At 50.3% G+C, this 19180-nt stretch overlaps 7 protein-coding genes across 7 annotated transcripts; 1 reads left to right on the top strand and 6 right to left on the bottom strand.

The window, feature by feature from the left end:
- Positions 1-101: 101 nt before the first annotated feature.
- Positions 102-593, bottom strand: J3458_018852 (uncharacterized protein; the record flags this gene model as incomplete). Its single annotated transcript, XM_007815614.1, has 2 exons — positions 102-380; positions 453-593. The coding sequence occupies 2 exons, from the start codon at positions 591-593 to the stop codon at positions 102-104; spliced, it is 420 nt and encodes a 139-aa protein (XP_007813805.1).
- A 1342-nt stretch (positions 594-1935) lies between these two features.
- Positions 1936-3984, bottom strand: ago1_2 (Protein argonaute). The gene has a single exon (XM_007815613.2). It carries the CDS (start codon positions 3945-3947, stop codon positions 2103-2105), a length of 1845 nt encoding a protein of 614 aa, XP_007813804.2. The 5' UTR covers positions 3948-3984; the 3' UTR covers positions 1936-2102.
- A 2034-nt stretch (positions 3985-6018) lies between these two features.
- RNA14 (mRNA 3'-end-processing protein rna14) lies at positions 6019-10305 on the bottom strand. The gene is made up of 4 exons (XM_007815612.2): positions 9262-10305; positions 8768-9199; positions 7694-8708; positions 6019-7627 (listed from the first exon to the last, which is right to left on the bottom strand). Exons 1-4 carry the CDS (start codon positions 9856-9858, stop codon positions 6708-6710), a joined length of 2964 nt encoding a protein of 987 aa, XP_007813803.2. The 5' UTR covers positions 9859-10305; the 3' UTR covers positions 6019-6707.
- Positions 10306-10878: 573 nt separating this feature from the next.
- Positions 10879-12665, top strand: ASF1 (Histone chaperone asf1). Its single transcript, XM_066121283.1, has 4 exons — positions 10879-11415; positions 11483-11522; positions 11593-11901; positions 11971-12665. The coding sequence occupies exons 1-4, from the start codon at positions 11307-11309 to the stop codon at positions 12356-12358; spliced, it is 846 nt and encodes a 281-aa protein (XP_065973638.1). The 5' UTR covers positions 10879-11306; the 3' UTR covers positions 12359-12665.
- A 260-nt stretch (positions 12666-12925) lies between these two features.
- Positions 12926-13222, bottom strand: J3458_018856 (uncharacterized protein; the record flags this gene model as incomplete). The annotated part of the gene is made up of 1 exon (XM_066121284.1): positions 12926-13222. One exon carries the CDS (start codon positions 13220-13222, stop codon positions 12926-12928), a length of 297 nt encoding a protein of 98 aa, XP_065973639.1.
- A 60-nt stretch (positions 13223-13282) lies between these two features.
- Positions 13283-14133, bottom strand: gap1_1 (RasGAP protein; the record flags this gene model as incomplete). Its single annotated transcript, XM_066121285.1, has 2 exons — positions 13283-13837; positions 13891-14133. 2 exons carry the CDS (start codon positions 14131-14133, stop codon positions 13283-13285), a joined length of 798 nt encoding a protein of 265 aa, XP_065973640.1.
- A 1023-nt stretch (positions 14134-15156) lies between these two features.
- gap1_2 (RasGAP protein) lies at positions 15157-18626 on the bottom strand (the record flags this gene model as incomplete). The annotated part of the gene is made up of 4 exons (XM_066121286.1): positions 17342-18626; positions 17154-17255; positions 16830-17078; positions 15157-16761 (listed from the first exon to the last, which is right to left on the bottom strand). The coding sequence occupies exons 2-4, from the start codon at positions 17166-17168 to the stop codon at positions 15157-15159; spliced, it is 1869 nt and encodes a 622-aa protein (XP_065973641.1). The 5' UTR covers positions 17169-17255; positions 17342-18626.
- Between the last annotated feature and the right edge of the window lie 554 nt (positions 18627-19180).

A 19180-nucleotide genomic window follows, 5' to 3' on the forward strand; every position in this document is an offset into this window, starting at 1 on the left:
CTTCTCACCACACGAAGTTTGTACACAATCCATCCCCCGTGGCCAAAGCTGACTGAACCCTACTTTCCACACTTGTTCGCCCACCAAGCCATCCATCCATCTTACAATGGAACACCACCACGACCAACACCACCAGGAGCCACGCCGGCCACGGCACTGGGTACAGCACTCGGCACGGCACTTGGGAGACTGCTCGGATTGCTGGGCAGGCTACTGGCACACGCAGAAAGCTTCGCCATGCAACCGCTGCTAGTCAGCTCGGCAGGGAGGCCGTTAGCAGCGCCAATGAGCACATCGAGACTCCCGGAGGTCAGGGCCTCGGTAAACCCATTGACAACCTTGTCGACGCTGGAGGTGCACTCCTGCGGGATAGCAATACACTACACAGGGGGCGTCAGTCAGTCAGTCGGCCAGGGATGGGGCATATTCCAACTTCAGCTGAAGGCGCTCACCTGGCCCGCCGTCTGTCTCCTGAGGACCTTCTTGATATCATCTCCTTGCTGCATGGAGTACTCTTCACGCGTGCGCTGCACACCCTGGGTCACGGCCAGGGCGGCGGAGGCAAGCACAGTGGCCATATAGAAGAGCTTCATATTGGCGATTTGTTGAAAGAAAGAAAAAAGAAGGCTGTTATATAAGTATGATGACCTCGATGGAATTTCCACTGGCGATTTCTCCAACGACTGCTCGAAGATGGAGACGAGAAAGGGGGGCCTCCTTTATACCAGCAAGCACGGCTCTTATTTCCGCTTCTACCACCCAAGTGGTATGCAACGTCTTTCTAAAATTAAAAAGGGCGTTTGGGGAACCTCTCTCGAGGCGCATATCGAGACAGCCTTTCCGGTACTCGTATACAAAAGCCAGCATTAATCCCGTCCTGGTTTCCAAGTGGCCCGCTTTTGACGTTCTTCGTTGCTTCAACGCTCGGCCAGACCTCTTCCGTTACTGTCGTTGCACCTCACCTTGCCGAACTGCGGTATGCTCAGGGACGACAAGGACGTGTTGAATCGGCAAACACATTACCAAGTAAGGTAAAAAGCCTCGCCATTTTCCCTTGAAAAGTGCCGGCTACGCCGCTGCGGCCAACGCAAGCCACAGTTCGAGGCAGCCATGTCCGTGGAATGTAGGAGCATCGCGATCCCTACCAAGGCATTTAGTCGCTGAGACATGCTTCCCCCAAGGCCATCATCGACCTTGTGCAAGCTCTTTAAATTAGTGTCAGAGAGGCGTTACAAGATGTCTCTCTTTCCACTTGGAGAAAATTCCTCCCTCGCCCTGCTTGAAGACATGTAACACTAGAGTTCACCACGTACATGCGCACTTCGGCGGCGATGATCCTCTCCAGCCTTCTCCATTTGACTAAGTCAATCATGGTCAATCATTGCTTGGCTTAACTCGAGATGACATTCTTTTTTTGTTGCCGTGTGTGTCATTTCCACAAAGAAGGAGAGCTTTCGTCGGTACCAAACGTCATCAAAACGCTCCTGGATGTAAGCCCTCCGATTTCCGAAATTTTCAGTCATTGAATTGCGGAATGAACACAAAAGACGGAGGATTATCGCAAGACCCCCATACAAAGCCGCTTCAGCCGGTATGTTGCTGACTCCTCACTATGGACAGGTAGGCGGTCTCGCTAAGCCCAAAAATCTCAAAGAATAGCCGAGTCAAAAAAACATTGTCCATCGTAAGGCCTCTCAAAGATATGTTCCATAGAAATTTCCCAGATACCATATCATGGTACGATTGGGCTAGCATGTGAGAAGTCTTGCACCATCTCCATGCCGTCGTCACAAGGCTTGCTACCCAAAGCACAAAGTTATTATGAGAAACCTTCTCGCAGCCCAGGTTACTGGCTTCCCGTTACTCGCTCTGTGCTCCAATTCCTACGCCATCATTTCACGATTAGTCGTCACTGACGCAACGTATGTTACAGGTGTTTTTATAGCAAGTGTATTTAGCTAGTTGAAGTATGTAAGCAAGTAGTTAACTAAAAAAAAGACCTCCGCCGCCATCTCCCGCCAAACCGGTCACCCCTTTTGTTGTTCTTTGTTGTTCCTCTTCCTACGTCTCCTCGCCAAAAAACTATTTTTGCAGTCTTTCCATCAGATATACCACATGGTACCTCTGAAAAATTCTCTCTGACGCATCTCACCATCGGCAGGAGGTTTGTCCCCTTCTGGCTTCCCTCCAAGCTGGAGCAAAGGAGGCGCGTCTATTCCTCGTGCAGGACCTCCCATGGTCTGCCCCATTGCAACTTGGTCACGTATCATTTCGTGAGCCTTGGCACCAGCCCTAAATCCTTCGCTAGTGGCAATGTTTTCGTGTGCTCGTGCTCGAGCACAAGCCAAATGAGCGTAGTAAACGGCAGGATGGAGGGAAACGGGTGTTGTTGAGCGGGCGTAGGAATAGCATTGATAATAAATCATCTTCTGCAAGTCATTGACTGGAATTCCCATTTCATCCAGGATGACATGATAATGTACCGGCCGTGCCGTACCTTGGATGGCCACGTGTGAACACATGTAAAAATCCCACATGAATGGATGGGTTATCTCCCTTTCAACAATAGTTCCAGGCAATGCATTGGCATTTCTGTCTCCCTTCTGTGGATAGAAGCGGATGTGATGTCTTTTGGTGGCAACGATCACCGTGAACTTGGGGAGCTGCGCATTTGGTGCTTTCTCCCGGAGATAGGTCTTGATCTCGCGAATTTCTTGGTCCAGGACTTGAGCAAATTGTCCTTCCGACACACCATCTCGAAAGTAGATGATATGCTTGGGAAAAGCGCCCTCATGACCAGCCATCCAATATTTGGCCAACTGCCCGAACATAACATGAATATTGGCAGCGGTAAGCATCTCCACACGATATCCGTTGGTTTCCACCATAGCGGCATACCTGTTTGCGTCTCGATCAATAGACATGGTCATGGCACCAGTAGATGGCGAGCCACCTCCAGGAGCCCCGTGCGAGACGTCAACGCCAATAATCATTGTTGGGCGATCCTTGGGAAAGTAGGTCGGCGAGCTTTTCCATGGAGGAAGTGTGCGAGAGGTAGCTCCCCCAAGCTTGGCATTGACCTTCATACACACATTAGAGTGGTACTGTCCATTGTTGTTGGCGACCGCCGAGCCATTGACAACCTGAGAAAGTATGCCAAATCGGCAATCCGCAGATTTCTTGAGTCGTTCATAATGCGGGCTGTTCTTGTGCTGAACAACGACGAAGAGCAGTTGCGTATATCCCTTCTGCTGACAGATTTGCTTATGGGCCCAGGCTATGGCTTGAGCGACATCATTTTTGACGTCTCCAGGCACGTTCAATAGGAGGGCATCTGCTGGGCATTTTCCCCCATGTGAAAGGAATGTGTTACGGAACGTTTTCGCAAAGTTTTGCAACTGCGGGTACCCAACACAGGCATCCATAACGATAAACGCCCAGTTCTGCAACGGCGCAACGTTCTGTTTCCAGAACTTCTTACCACGAAGATCCCAGCGACCAGCAAACTTGGGGTCTGCGTTTCCCTGGCCAAAGTTGACTTGTGGGGGAGGTAGAATCCGAGCATCGGTCTTGGTGAATGTGTTTTCAAATTCCACTCCATACATTTTCAAGTATGGATCTGCCGAGAGTTGAAGGCCCTGGTAGTTCCTTTCAGTGTCAGACCGACGTTGCTGAGGCCTTGTGACTGCAATTTTGATCATGGCAGCCGTTTGGTCAGGCGTCAGCTTGAAGGCGTAACGCTGCATGGGCTCAATGATGGCAAACTCCATTGGAATACATCCCGCCTTTCCAGCAGAGATAAGAGGCAAACTGGGGTATTTCAGATGCACCTTATACTTTTGCTTGTAATAGTCGGCAACAGAAATCTCAGTTCCATTGTATTCAAAAGTGTAAGTCCTGGCCGTGGCGCCTTCGCCTCCATACTTTTGATCGAAACAAAAGTCCATGATGGTATACACTTTGTCATTTGCAGGTCGATTGGCGTGCCTGACAGTAAATTTGAGCTTTCTCAGTTTTCGCAAATGCTTGAATGCATCCGATGACTGATATTCACCTTTTTGGTTTCGCACAGGTCGAAGCACCTGACTGATAGTCGAAGGATTGAGGCCTTTCCATTTGCGATCGCACAAAGCGAGGAAGTTACACATGAGTTGGTCGACTGGCTGTGGCCCAGTCCAGAATACGGTGTTGGCAACATCGACGTTTAGAGCCAGGCCGGTTCCGCCACGAGTAATGTTGTGGCTCATGCGAATGGATGCGTAAGTCCCTTTGTGAACTTCCAGTACGTGGCCATCCAAAAGAGGTCGACCATTTTCCGAGGCACTGTAGAAGTTTCGCTTAATGGCAGTCATGTGTTGGGATGGCCTTTGGCGTAAGAGATGGTCCATGAAGTTAAGGGCCACCTGGACGTTGGTGTTGAACTGGATCTTACGATCCAAATAGCCTTGAATAGCGCCAATATGGACTTCGGTTGTGGCCCGAATGGTCACATGAAACTGAGCTCCGTCTCGGGCCTGCACACCTGGTGGTCGTTTGCCTTCGTCCAAGTCGACAGTGAAGCGAAGTTCGCCACGATCGACCTTGCCCGGGGCCCAAGCAAGTTTACGACCATCAAAGATCCACATGCCGTATTGGTACTTCTGCAACGCAGTCTTCGTAGCTGCGTTTGTCCAAATTTTTTTCATCAAAACAGACTTTCTTTCATTGTCTGGGGAAATGATCACCTATGCGTTGTTTAGCCGCTGTTGTTCAGATAAAAAAGGTAAGAAAACTCGACATCTTACGTCGTATTGATAGATCTTTTTCGAGAAATCGAACTTTTTCATTCGATACTGGTTAACTTCAATAACGGCATTGCTACCTTCTGTATTGAATTTGTTGCCTCTCAAAGCAAATATGTCCTTCTGCCCTTCGGTCACGTAGGCATCCGGAGGGAGCTCCATCCTGGTGTTTCCCTTATCAGGCTGAGTAGCTGGTTTGGCGGGATCATAGCCAGGGCCAGCGACCCATCCAGCAGAGGCCGGACCTGACCGCGAAGGCGAGCCGGTTCGACTCCCTGGAGCAGAACCTTGAGGAGCCCTGGAAGGGAGGCGAGAGCCAGACGAGTCCTGCCCGGAGGGGCCTGGAGACCGGCCACGATCAGACATGGTGATAGAGCTATAGAACGTTAGCTTACTGAAACAAAGGGGAGCAAATCACAATATCGCCAGGGAATGTAGAGGTATCCACATCCGGGAAGACTCTACAGAGAGTCGAATACCCTGAATGTTGACAGGAGAAGATGGTGAATGTAGTGAACTTACTCGGCCTGCCAATTCAAAATGGGAGAAACCAAACGATGAGATCAGCGCAAAACTATACGAAGCAGTCTGCTGGAACCAATGAAGTTAGCTCACCGATTGCTGAAACAGTGAACGAAAGCAGCAATAGGAAACATTGATGTAGGTTTGAACCCAGCCTGCAAAATGAAGACCGAGCAAAGGAATAATGAAAGTTATGAATTATAAAAATAGAAATTAAAAATAAGTACAGTCAAAATCTGGCAAAAGCCTTTTCTTTTTCGGTCTTCTTCTTGGTTGAGATGAAAAGGCCGTATCCTAAGGCAATTTCCACGAAGTGAAGCGTTCAAACAACGAGATACAGCAGAGGCTGGTCACAGAGCCGTTCCGATGGCCAACACAAATGTGTGAGCGGGCATGAAAGAAACAGAGAATACTCACAAAGTTCCCAAATCTGATGATGCTGGAAGGCGAGCTTGCTGCAATTCAGTGTTGCCAGAGATAATTCTGCATTGGGGCGTTAAAGCACGCGTGCAATGAGGGCAGGCTGATGAAAAGCACGAGACAGAAGATGGGCCGTTTGCGAGATGAAGCGTGTTGGAAGAGTTGGAGAAGATGGAAGGGATGGAAGAGATGGAAGAGGAAAAAAGAGGAGGGAAGGAAGGAGGCACACGGGCACTGTTTATGTATTGCTCTTGCACTTGCGTGTGCCTGTTGCCATGTGGTTGGCAGCTGCCACGCAAAATCTAATATTCGCACCTGCAGAGGTTATTATAAACCATTGTCAACTGGTAGAGATAGCATGCGACAGAATGGAAGCTGTGACAAGGGCTAAATTGATAATGGAGTCTCGGACTGTTCATCGATAGCAGGATGCCGGTTGTGGAAAAACTCGCCTCTCGTTGATGACCTTGATATAATAACCGAGACCTTGCCCAGCCACATCGCAGCTCGTCAAACGGGAAATAGCCCAACTTGCGTTAACGCAGACACCCTTACTCAAACTACACATGATCGCATGAGTCAGTGTTCTGTAAAGGAGACTGTCCGTTTTCATGTCGCACTGATTGCTGTGCTTTGACTGACAAAAGCTGGGGTAAAGTAGTCACAGTCCTGGATATCAAGGAATAAACGTTAGCTAAAGTCGCATTGAACTACCTACCAGATCCCCGTTTCTTTTCTCCTTAGTAAAAGATTTACACGATTGTTATAACACCCATCCTCAACTCAGTTCTGCTTTGAAGAATAGTTATACCCAGGTAGATAGCAAGAGAAAGCTTCCTTGAGGCGACATGCATCTCGCAGTTTCATTTCAAATATCTACCAAACGCCTTGCAAAATGCGTCATCAACAGCAACTGCAACCTAACCCAACTTGTCGTGTCAAAAATTCTCGATTGTACTTGTACATATAACAATTCGTCAAAACTCAGAACCGATAACCTCCGTATTGACCTGTAGGTGGTGGTACTCCATAGGCGCCAGCAGGAGGTGGCTGCCATGATGCAGCCGTGGCACCACTAGCTTCCGGTGGTGGAACGTAAGGATTTGCAGCAAACGCATTTCCGCTCTCTGTCCTCAGTGGCGAGTTCCTGTAACCTCCCGATGCTGCGGCCATGCGTCCGTACGGACTGGTTGGCCGGTTGCTAAAATCTCCAGAGGCCTGTCTATTGTGATTCCCAGATGTGATGCGATATTGACCGCCGGTTTTAGCTTTCCAAGAAGCATAGTCCGGTAGCTGGGTGTCGCGAAGCAGTGACACCATGATGTTCGGGTTGAATCGTGGGGCATCGTAAGTGGGTGCTGGCGGTAAAAGGCTTAGGAGAAAAGTCACGTCTCGGGGTAGCGCCGATGTTTGATTACGGCGCTGTTGGTCGAGACGCCGTCCAGCTGCTCCTTTCAAGGGGGAAGCTCCTCTAGCAATTCTCTTTGGTGGGTTGAGGTCCTCGTCCTCAATGCCAAACGGGCGCTTGGGCGAGGCAGTGGCTCGGATGTATTGTGGTCTTGGGCTTTGTTCCTGCCTAGATGGTGGAATACTCTCCCTTATTGAGATAGGCTGTTCAATCGCTGGAATAAGTTGTTTTGGTCGCATCTGCACAGCCTTGGATATAATTATTGGTGCCGCCACAGGATCAAAAGTTTCGGTTGAATATCGTGAGGCGAAATAACTCAGCTTGGGATCCTCTGGAAACAGTTCTGCCATACGAGCTTCTAGCTTCGAGATCTGTGAAAGCTCCCCGTACTGCGATTCATACTTGTGAAAGTAAGAATAGAGTTGTTTGGCCTTTTGCAGAGTTTCTGGCTTAGATACCAAGCGGTTGACGCATGTTTCGAACACAACGCGGGCATCTATACAAATCGATTAGAAAACCAGGATTGAATCTAAAATGAGGGTGGCTCGAAAAGAAAACTCACTTGTGGTGTCATCCTTGGAATGGAGGTACTTCAAGTATTCTATCATGAAGCCAGCATCATTAGGGAAAAGTCGCGCACCACGCTCGAAGATTTTGGCTCCGACGGGATCTTTATAAACCACTGATTCCAACAAGGCCACTGCGACATAGACATCGCTTGTTAGACGGCCCTTTTGTCGCGCGTCGGTGAAAACCTTTCGCAACCCACCCTCAGTTTGATTACCTTTCCCTTGAATACGTCGCATGGCGCGAGCCATGGCGATCCAGACATAAGAAATTGTCTTTGAGAGGAGCTGTGACTCAGCAGCGTAAGCCTGTTGGATGGCAGTAATACGCTCTTCTGTAGGAGACTTTCTAACCTTCTTCTCCTCATCATCGTCGTCATCGTCATCTTCCTCTATAGATTCTTGGACTGCGGGTTCATTTGCTGCAGCCTGTTTGAGGGTGTTAACTTCAAGCTTCTCCCGTTCTTTGACTTTGTCGCCCATTTTGTAGAGGGTATCCAAAACAGCGTCGTAAGGTTTCCGCACTGCCTTGGCATATTCGGACTTGTCTCCTTCTTTCTCTGGATAGTTGGCTTCGATATGGTCAGCGTGTTTAAAGGCAAGCAACACGCTCTCTGGGTTGGCCCTGATGCCTTGCAGCAGCATTTCGGTGCCAAGAACCTTCTCATTTTCTCGAATGTCGGCTTCAAAGCACCAAGCAGCTGCGTTGACCCAAATTTCGGGCCAAAAGCGAAGGGCCATTAAGGCTTGTTTGTAGCAGTACAGAATTCGCTGCTTGTATGCTTTCGGCTCGTCGTCCTTGAGGACCAAAGGATCTTCCAGTTCCCAAGCAATCCACTTCTTCCACATTTCAACTTGGGCATGGAATTCCTCATGGCCATCAAAGCCTTGGGCGGGAGGCAGCCGAGGAAGATTATCTCTCTTTAGGTTTCGTGTGATGTTGTCCAAAGCAATGTTGGCGCTCTTCGCCGACATGTATCCCGGTGATCTCTCTTGGATGAACTTACGACCCTATTCCATCAGGCTAAGTTAGTGACGAAGCGAAAGCTATTGCAGTCGTTGGAACGTACAGTAACCTTGTTCAGGCCCATCTCGAATTGGTCATACTCTTTCCATAGAGTATTCACAGTTGACATAGGAACGGCGATGGCACGGTGATAGGCTTTGCGGAGTTGGTCCATCTTTTGTTGATCCTGCCATCCTGTGCCACCAACCTGACCTGGGCCACTTTTGATGAACTGAACATAGTCTTGCCAAATATTGCCGGAATCACGATCAACTCCAATGGTGTCAATGACAAACTCGTACGACTGAGTGACGGTACGTCGGGCCTGACCGGTTGGGTCATTTGTCAAGTCGTTCCGACGTCGAATGTAATTAAGATATAACGTCCAAAGTTTGACGTTGGGTACAGACATCAGGCATCTTCCAAAGAGTTGTTCCGCGTCGACAAAATTATCAAGGTTGAGTTCCATTTCAATCCACTCAACCCAAATATCAGCCTAAGTATATGACTTCATGTCAGTCGCGAAATTACCTTCTTTATTCAGATGTTATAACTCACCGCTTGGGGAAACACTTCAAGGAAGCGGTTGTACAGTAGGCGGAGTTCGTCAAGCCTACCTCGACGCTTATGATCAGCCATGAGGCTGATCCACGCATCCATATCTCCACGCGGGTCCTCCTGAATGCGCGCCTCCAAAAGTATCACGGGATTCACTCCAGCCAGCCCAAGAGGTGCATTAGGAAGCGTGTCGGGAATGGGGATGGGCGTAGTGCCATTGCTGGCTTGCTTGACATTAGCCGTAGCCAAAATTCGTGCTCCAGATGGGGCATTCCGGCTATCGTCCTCTTCATCATCCGACGCCTCGACCAAGAATCCCCCTGACATCTTAGGCTTGTTGGCTGGTCTCTGCGACGGTGTCCCGGACGCGGACTTGACAGGTAGGTGGGAGACACTGTCAAGACCGACAGACTCGGGATCATATTCGCCTCCATCGTCCTGGTCCTCTTCATTTTCATCAATACGCTCGGCAGCTTCGCTCACAGCTTCCGACGTTTCCTCAGACTGGTCGAGACCTGCGCTCGGCTGCGTGAGCGGATCATATTCCACACCAGAGCCCTCTCCTTCCCAGGCAGCATCTTCTGTGGCCATTTCCATGAGCGCACTTGTATTCTTTGTATTAGAATATGATGGAGAAGTCGCGATATATATGTGGTCGTTGGCGGGGTTTTAGCTCAAACGAGGCAAAGGACGTAGTTTCGTCTCGACGGAATTGCAAGAGGAACAAGCGGTCAGTGTTTTAAAGACACTCGAGTTGCGAGGGGAGGAATAGAATGCACTGTGAAAATGGCTAAGTAACTGATGCTGTGGTGGGATCGTACAATGCCCGCAGGCGACTCGCTGAAATGGAAGCTCAGCCACTCAGCAGGCGATTCCAAAGTAGCTCTCCACGACCGGCGAAGGCGCAAGACGTCGGTAAAAGACGCAGTAATGTTGAAGAAGCAAAATAAAAAAAAAACAATGCGATAGCAATACGATGGTGTGCGGCCTGTGCTGGATGTCGGGTGTCGGGTGGCACCAGCAGCAGGATCAGGCTGTGATTGACAGCTCTTTAAGGTGTTGATGTCCTGAGAAAGCTCATCGCAGAGTCGCAGCGGGTTGGGGCAGAAAACAAGAATAGCTAGTCTAAAACGGGCGGGCGGTGAGCCCTTTGTGTCTACCTACCTACCTAACCTAGGTAGGTATTGGATAGTAGACAAGAAGGAACTTTAGCACGTGTGCAGCCACCCCCAGCCTTGCAGCTCATGAACGCTGCCAGGCCCAGGCGGGACGTTCAGTGTTCATCACAGCCTCTTATCAACGGTGGAAATACAATGCCCTGGTGCCTGCTGGGAATAGGCTGCAAGTTGTTTCGTCGCCGGGTATAGTCCCATACATAAGATAATCTCACGCACTTGCCTGCAGGGCCATTTATTAATGGCATGCAAGACATGGCTATACTTCGTATGATCTGGTTTTTCCTACTAGGTAGTAGGTAGTTACCTAGTAGTAGTAGTAGACGATGACCAGGAAGGCGCGACTCGACGATATGGCGCCAGTACGGACCTAGGTACTACTCCGTACCCGCCTAGATGCTTGCAAAAGGGCAGCGACTTGAATCCACGGCCTCTCAACGCGCTGGCGGCCATCAAGCGCGTCCCACCTTCTCGCTGTCACGCACTTAACCTGCCGTTCCCTCATTAAGCCTCCCTCAGCCAAACGACTTTTCTGCTACTCCGTAGACTTCTTTGCCTTCCTCCAGTCCACGCCAGCCTCCTTCTTCTCTATCGACAGGGTTCTGCCTCCCTCCAGCATAAAGCTTGATTCTGCTGCCTTGGCAGCGCGTTCATCTTTGCCACAGCCCAAATAACGTGTCGCCGTCTGCTGGAGTGCTCGATTAATTTGCGCGCCACCCTCCCGCACATCGTCACCGCTGCTCTTACAACCAACTACAAACTTTCCACTCCCCCTGCCTTTTTGCATTCGACTGATTCAACCCGAGTCGCGCGTACTCTACTTCAGCGAAAACCTAACATTTCGTTCTCCGAAACATATATTCCGTCAACATGTCCGTCGTCTCGCTACTAGGTGTCAAGGTGCTGAACAACCCCGCCAAATTCACCGACAAGTACGAGTTTGAGATCACATTCGAGTGTTTGGAGGCGCTCGAGAAAGGTACGAGCTGTGAAACGTACATCCACCTATGCATTCAAAGCCTACAGAATAACTGACTATGCTCTAGACCTTGAATGGAAGCTTACTTACGTCGGTTCTGCTACCTCGTGAGAACCACCTCCCAGCGTCATCATCTTTATACCCGATCGATGGACGGTAACTGACCTGCCATTCTAGCGATCAGTATGACCAAGAACTTGACTCACTACTGGTCGGACCGGTCCCTGTCGGTGTGAATAAGTTCTTGTTTGAGGCCGATGCTCCTAAAACTACGCGAATTCCCGACGCTGATGTTCTTGGAGTTACTGTGATTCTCCTAACCTGCGCTTACGATGGTCGTGAATTCGTCCGAGTAGGCTACTACGTGAATAATGAATATGATTCTGAGGAACTTAACACTGATCTGCCGGCCAAACCCATCATTGAGCGCGTGCGGCGCAACGTGCTTGCTGAGAAGCCCCGTGTCACTCGCTTCGCCATCAAGTGGTATGTCGAGCGACCCTTCTGCTTGCTTGCTTTCAGTTTTTTGTTCATGTTGCTGATGAATCCCAATAGGGACTCTGAGGCTTCGGCCCCTCCTGAATTCCCCCCAGAGCAACCCGAGGCAGACCTTGTTGCAGATGGGGATGAGTACGGTGCCGAGGAGGCCGAGGAAGAGGCTGCTGCCGAAGCCGCCGAAAAGGCTGAACTCCAGCCTGGGGAGGACGCTGAGATGGCTGGAGTTGAACAGGAGAATGGGAACGCCGAAGAGAATGGGCAGGAGGAGGAAGAAATGTCCGAGGATGGCAGTGTTGATATTGAGGGGGAGAGTGAGGACGAACTCGACGAAGAGGAGGAGGCTGAGGCTGAAACCGAAGCTGGTGAGGACGATGCTATGGAGGTGGATGACGCCGAAAAGCAAACCGACGCCCCAGCTGCCAAGCCCGTCACTGTTTCTTCCTAACGGACTTGCGGCTAGGATACGCGATATCGACGCACCCTTTCTGGCCAACCTTTTTAAAAGGATTATTATGCCATCTTGCTTATCGGTCTTGTTGGATGCTACTTTAGCGTGGATGAGCGCGGTTGCGGATCAAGCAAGGTTGGTTAGTAGATGAATGAACTAAAGAGCTATGATGGTTACGAAACAGGTAAATATCCAGGGAGGTAATAGGGATGCGGTGGTTGATTACATAAGAGTCCGTATATCATTTCTCGGGGCATAGAAAAGCATGGTCGATTATACAGTCAATTTACACTATTTGTCACAATGAAAGGCGGTCCGAGAGTATTCATTTTATGCCTGGGTTTGACTAGCTGATGTGCTGGTGATGTCATGCCCTGTTGATTCAATCTGATGCGATCTTTTCTAGCCCCGTTGACTTTCTTCATATACCCATCATCGACGTGACATTCATTATCATTAATCATCAAGTTTGAGCTGTCGAATCATGTTTTAGGGAAATAAAAAGGAAAGAAAAGCGCGGGCCAACTCTTCTCAAGAAGCACTTCACACCAATGAAATTCTCCTTTATACCTTGCCCAGTTCCCCTTCTCCACTATATCTCTTCTGCCACGGCCACTTCCACCGACTACTCACGGGCAGCTGCTCATTCACCACTCTCATCCTGGGCCTTCTCTTACGGCCCTTTGCCAAGTACACGGACCGAACATCGGGCGCGTCCTGTTGGAGGGCCCCTGTAAACATTCTGTAAGGAAACGTGACCGCGCGAAGGATGAATCTGTACAGATCTCCCACGACGACGGTGAATATGCGTGTTTGCAGGAGGAATATCAGCGCCATGAAGGGGATGCACACGAGGACCATGGTGATAGCGAAGCGCCAGTCAGTTGCGGGAATTGTGAATTCCGTGATGCCAAAAACGGACTATTTCGACAAATGTTGGTTTCGCCATCCCTGCTTTTTTTTCGCCTCTTTTTTTTTTTTTTGTAAATGCCTCGTCTTGGAATAAAGGGGTCCACTTGCAGTCACAAAGGTCAACGGCAGGAAAATCATGCTAATCATGGTCAGGATGCGGATATTGTCGCCCTGGTCAATGGCCCTCCTGCTCTCCTTGATGGAACTCCCGCTGAACAGCTGGTCCCTCAGGTTCTCAACCTCCTTTCTGGTGCGCTCGTTGCGCTTGAGCACCTCGCCCAGCTCCGCGACAACCTTTTCCAGCTCGCGTCGCAGGAGGGCCATCTTTCCGAGGTACGCCTCGCCCTGGGGCGACGAGGGCGAGGGATGGGGCCAGAGGACCGGGTGGTTCCCGGACCAGAAGTCGTCGGTGAAGATGTCCAGGTAGGCGGCCACCATGGCCTTGATGCCCGTGTTGATGACGGCGAGGGTGTTGTAGGCCCAGAAGTAGCGCCGGATGTAGGTGAAGTGCTTGTCTTCGAAGAGGAGCTTGTCGCGGAGGCGGCGGTCGAACATGAATTCGGTCTGCGGGCGATTAGGACAAGATACATTGAGTAGAAGGGGGGACCAAGACTGACAGGGGGCGTAATGAGTTTTGTGATTTTCTCGTGGAGAATCTGATTTCGTCTCCCCGCGTCGCGATACTCGGCAATTAGGAGGTCGAGAAACGCACAAGGGCCGCTGTAAAAGCTCTTTTCCTGAAAGTCCTCCCCGCGGACGGTGTGCTGGTCGTCGGGGAAGCTCTGGATGCTCAACACCTGCCACGGGCCAAAGGTGTCGAAGAGGAGTCCCTCCCGGGCCCTTTCCCGGCGAGGCCTCATGCGCAACGGCTTCGTGGGCTCGCCGCCGAGCGAGAGGGCGAGCACGGAGCTGCACTCGGCAATGTCGATGTGGTCGCCGAGCCGCTTGTCAGAGGGCCGTTTGAAAAGTGAGGCTGTCGTGGCGTCAAAAGTGGGAGACGAAACCGCGTTTGGAGAACAAGGCGAACCCGTCTCCGTTGGAAGATCGAAGCCTTGAGGAACGACACTTGAGGGAATTGCCTGCTCTACCTGGTCCTAGAAGCGAAATCGGCGTCGCCTCACTTTGACCAGCCACATGCATACACACAAATTCACCCGGCCCTCGTTCATGTAATCACACAACAAGATACATATTATTACTCATTTATCAATACCAATTCATCCAAATGGTCAATCCTCCCGACTTGGTCCAAAAGCCCCCATCAAATATCAAATAAGCCACCAGAGCCGTCGGTCAAACAGTTCCAACGAAAAACAACAACCAGAGTGTCCTCGGACCAGCCGAAGCAGAATATCGAATATCCTCCCCAAGTTCAAGTTATTACCCAGTATTTGAGTGTGCAAATGGAGCGCTATATATCTCGCTGCAATACGAAAAAAAAAGAAACAGCAATACTGATATCGGCCGTCGAACAACAAGCAAAACAGAAAAGAGAACTAAGGGGAGCAAAAGACACTAAAAAAGGGGGTCTCCTCCCAACTGGCTGCACGAATGTATTAATGAAGGAAAAGAAACGAAACTTCCATGGTATCAGTGCTTTCCCAAACGCCAAACAGCCCTTTTCGATATAGTCGTTGTACATTGGTGAAATATACGAGGCTCGGCGTAACCTTACCACCCCTTCTTTCGAGCAAATCGCTTGTTGAGCAGGGCAAGCACCTTGGGTACGTTGAACTGCACGTACTCCAGATCGAGCTCATCCTGGTTATCCTTTTGCATCTCAAGCAAATCGTCCAGCTTGAGGTCGAGCTCCAAAAGACCCCGGTTGCGACCTACGCAAGGCGATGTTAGCACATTGGATCTTCCTCGGAGTTTGATATCACCTATGCCTTACCTTTATAGTGGAGCGAAATAACAAATGTACCTGGCAAAGGGCTGGTGAAGTTGAAGTAGATGTTGGCCCGTCTGTTATCCGGAACATTACTCTTCTGAATTACTCCCTCCCTCTCAAGCTGCTGATGCGTGAACTTGTAGGGCCCCAACACCTGCTGCTTCTGTTGCTTCCGCTTTGTGCCCTCGCTCTGAGAACGCACATTGTGCAAATAGCTCTTATATGTCTCCAGTTGCCCCACCAAATATGTGTTGTGGTCACGAATCGTCTTGTATACCTCTTCTAGCTTCGCCGACTCAGCAATGACGCCTTCCTTGAGTGAACCGAGATGCTGCAATTCCTGCTCGACTTCGTCTCGCAATAGGTCGAATTGGTCGCTCTTGTCGATAACGCCCAGTTCCTGTAGCTGCGAAAGGAGCTCCATGGCTCTAATGCCTTTGCGAACCATGACAGCATCATTACGGCTTGTTGCTGCAGCATCAGCCACCCGCTCCAAACGCAATGGCCGTCGCAACACGGCGCTGCTTTGTGGAATGGTCCGCAGGATCTGCACAAAGATGGACTTGGCCTCCATAAAGAACACTTCCTCCTGTGTGATGTCGAGCGCTGCGGTTAGATCGTCGATTGCAGTTTCCCATCTGCTGAATAGTGGCAAATTGATCACTCTGTTCTCCTTGCGCGGTACTTGAGCTGGAGATGGGCCGAGTTCCGACATGATGACAGCCAAGTGCGAATTTTCATCCTTGCAGAGCTCTTGATAGTGCTTGTCGATAAGTCCGTGCATGGCGTAAATTTCATTCAATGTAATATCCAACTCAAGATCCTTCTTTGACAGCGCAACGTAGTTGTCCATTTCCAAACTCTCGTAAAAGTCACTGACTTCGCAAAGATCCAACATGAACTTGTTAATTCTGTCCTTATTCTGCTGGATGAATGGTTGGAGTTTTGCCATGTAGGGTTCCTTGGCGTACGAAGGCTTGTTCGCAAGATTTTGAAGCATCTTTGCAATTAATGTCAGGGTTCGTCTGGGCCGTTCAGCGGGAGTTCCGTCAATAAGCATGTACGATTTGGGGGTGACAATGGCTGGGTTGATGAACCTAAGGAAGAAGAAACCGCCAATCAAAGTGCAGATGACCTGGTCGTTTGCATCAGGATATTTGCGCTTTGTCAAGCTTCTGATTTGCTTGCAAATCCACCGAATACCGTAAGGAGCCTCTTCCAGGCCCTCGATAATGGTACTCAAAAATCCATTGGCAATTTCTGTTAGCATAGTGAGTCGGGGCTCGATGATGGCCTGGACTTTGGAATTTTCGGCAGCCTGTTCACCAGTGATGCCCTTTGGCAGATTTGCAGGCAGGGTGCCAGTATCCTCTTCAATCTGTTCCAGCATGCGCTCGTAAACCTTCAAGGGGTTAATCTCCAGATCCAGATCTTTCAATTCAATGAGGCTGTTGATCCTGTCGGCTAACACAGTCTTGAGAAAACTCTGACCAGGACCACGACGTGTATATGTTGTCATCATACGGGACACGGGCGTGTTGGCTCGAAGCAACGAGGAATAATCCGGAGTGTTATCGAATTGGTAGGTCAGAACAGACTGATAATAAAGGTTAGCCTAGCCAGCTCCTTGACTACATTTGAGGGCCAAGATTCAAAAATACTGACCTGAAACATGGTTAGCAGCAAATGCTCTTCGCGACTTTCGTACTGGTTTCCGTAAATCGTGAACATGACTGTCTGTAGCAGGGAGTCTATTTCGGCCATTGAAACCAGTCGGCAAAGATGCGCGATATGCCTGGGCTCAGATTGCAAGAGAAACAAGAGATTGCCATATTTCTGCGTCTTGTCATCATTTGGGAAAACACCTTCCTGAACCTCGGTAGCATCCTCGAGGTGGCTAGCGACTTCATTTTGCTGGAGAAGGCCAAATCAGTACATTCGAACTAGACAACAAGGAACGGAAGGTATCCGGCGATAGGAAGCCCTCACCTCTTCAAGAGCCATTCGGTTCTGGATGAGAAGAGCGATTCTTGAATCCAGATACCGTACATCCTTTTCAAGAACAAAATTCTTTTTAGACTGAGAGGAGATCTTTGTTTTCAAATCTCGCAGTACTTTCTGGGCTGCAAGACAGAAAGTCAGCATGAGGCCTCATAGTGGCGGCAACACAAATCTACCTTTGGCTAAATCATCTTCGATTTGCATTTCACCCTCGTTTGCTGACATGGACAGGTACAGCGCTGACATGGAGTACCGCTTGGACTGGCGCGCCGAGCGCGATCCATCGTAGGACGACATGGTGTTTTGGCGCGACAAGGGTTGAAACGACGACGACGAAGCAGTTGAGGCTCGCGATGGAGTTTGAAGCATGGTGGGCATGATGAGCGGAGCGGGGCAGTTGCAGCTCGCTGACAAGATCCAAGAACAACGGGATGAGCCTCTCTTCTCCTCAGAAATGTCGCGTTAGGCGGGAGCGCGCGGGTACCAGACCAGGCCCCTGGGTATGTTTTAAGTCGTGCGCTCTAGGCGTTCGCAAAGTGACCCGAATGAGACTATGTGGAACACAGCAGAGTCGAGTACGCTAAAAACAGTCGGCTTTGATAAGAGGTCATTTATTGTATGGGACAGGTACGGGTCTGGCAGGTGGAAGCGCTACTAGGACGCCAAATCGTAGCCTCGTTCAATCAAGGTATAATAAAGTGAACGTCGCAGGTAGTATCGGCTTGGGGAGGAAGCAGAGGAGCTGCAAGATGCACAAGACGCAAAGGCAGGCGACGACGGGTGCGGATGACGGATGACGGATAATTGTGGTACGTTGCACAACCCAAGAGACGAACCAATTATTGGGGGCTAATCGGTATTGAGCTGCAAGTATCTGCCGGCTGTGGGCGAAGCAGGGCCTGGGCGACTGCAAGTAATGTAGCAAGAATGCAATGCAGTCGTCTTTGCAGGTTTTCTCAGTCGCGAGGATGCGGTCAACAAGCCGTGTCCACAAAGCATGCGGCTGGTTGGGTGATCAGAGTTCGAGGCGCGGGATATCAATTCTGAGACTCGGGATACTTGGATGCTGTTGCTGTCGGCGAGGCGATCGGCTAGAGAGGTCAAGGCGTGGCTATCAGATAATCGGCGCCCCTATTTGAGAGCCGCGGGTTTGCTACCCGTCGAAGGGACCGTTGGAATAGCGCAGCGTCGAACACGATGCACTTGCGGCGAGGCTTTCCGCGCAAAGCAGAGGCGGTGGTGATGTGTTTGAGAAGAGAAAAGGACAGTCCCCAGTGCACCGGACGAGGGGCGTGTTGAAGAGATGGCGGAGACTGGAACTAGGATTAGGCACCTTCACCTTGGACGAGGGGGGACGAGAACAGAGGGGGCCCAGACTTGACTTGCCATGCCAAACATGCTTGACCAAGCATGCACTCAACTCGTCGACTTACGAGGACGCCAGATATGAGTGAGCAAGGGCCGGTGGCCACTGGAATTGGCCAAGTCGGGGCAAGTCAGGACCAGCCAGGGACAGGACGGACAAGTGGGACAGGGGCACAGCCAAATGCTCACGTGTTGAGTGCAAAGAGAGGGTGGGAAGGACCGTCCGTGGGTCCTGACGTCTGATCTCTGGGATGTGATGGGTACGGAGTAGCTGAGCCTCCGTATTCCAACTTGGCAATTGCAAAACACCAACACTCTTCCAGAAACATTACAATGCAGTTTTTACCACACCACGGCCAGGCCTTCTGAAAAGGCACCGAGTCTCGGAGACCTAGGTGCTAGGTAGCTACAGTAGTAGTAGCCAGGGCGTCCCCCGTGTCTGGACTCACTAGTAATGTGCTTTCCTTTTTTTCTAATTCTTTAATTAACAGTCAAGATGCTTCGCGTCAATAGTCCGGGCCGGGATCCCGAGAACCTCCCCGCCGTCCTCCGCATCCTCAGTTCTGCTCAGTGTTCTCAGGTTTGCACTCGCGCGAGTACTTACTCGATTGTAGACCGAGGGGTGTGACGCTTGGCCCCACGGCGAGTTT

This window comes from Metarhizium acridum (assembly GCF_019434415.1).
Source record: "Metarhizium acridum strain ARSEF 324 chromosome Unknown scaffold_555, whole genome shotgun sequence".
Taxonomy (NCBI): domain Eukaryota; kingdom Fungi; phylum Ascomycota; class Sordariomycetes; order Hypocreales; family Clavicipitaceae; genus Metarhizium; species Metarhizium acridum.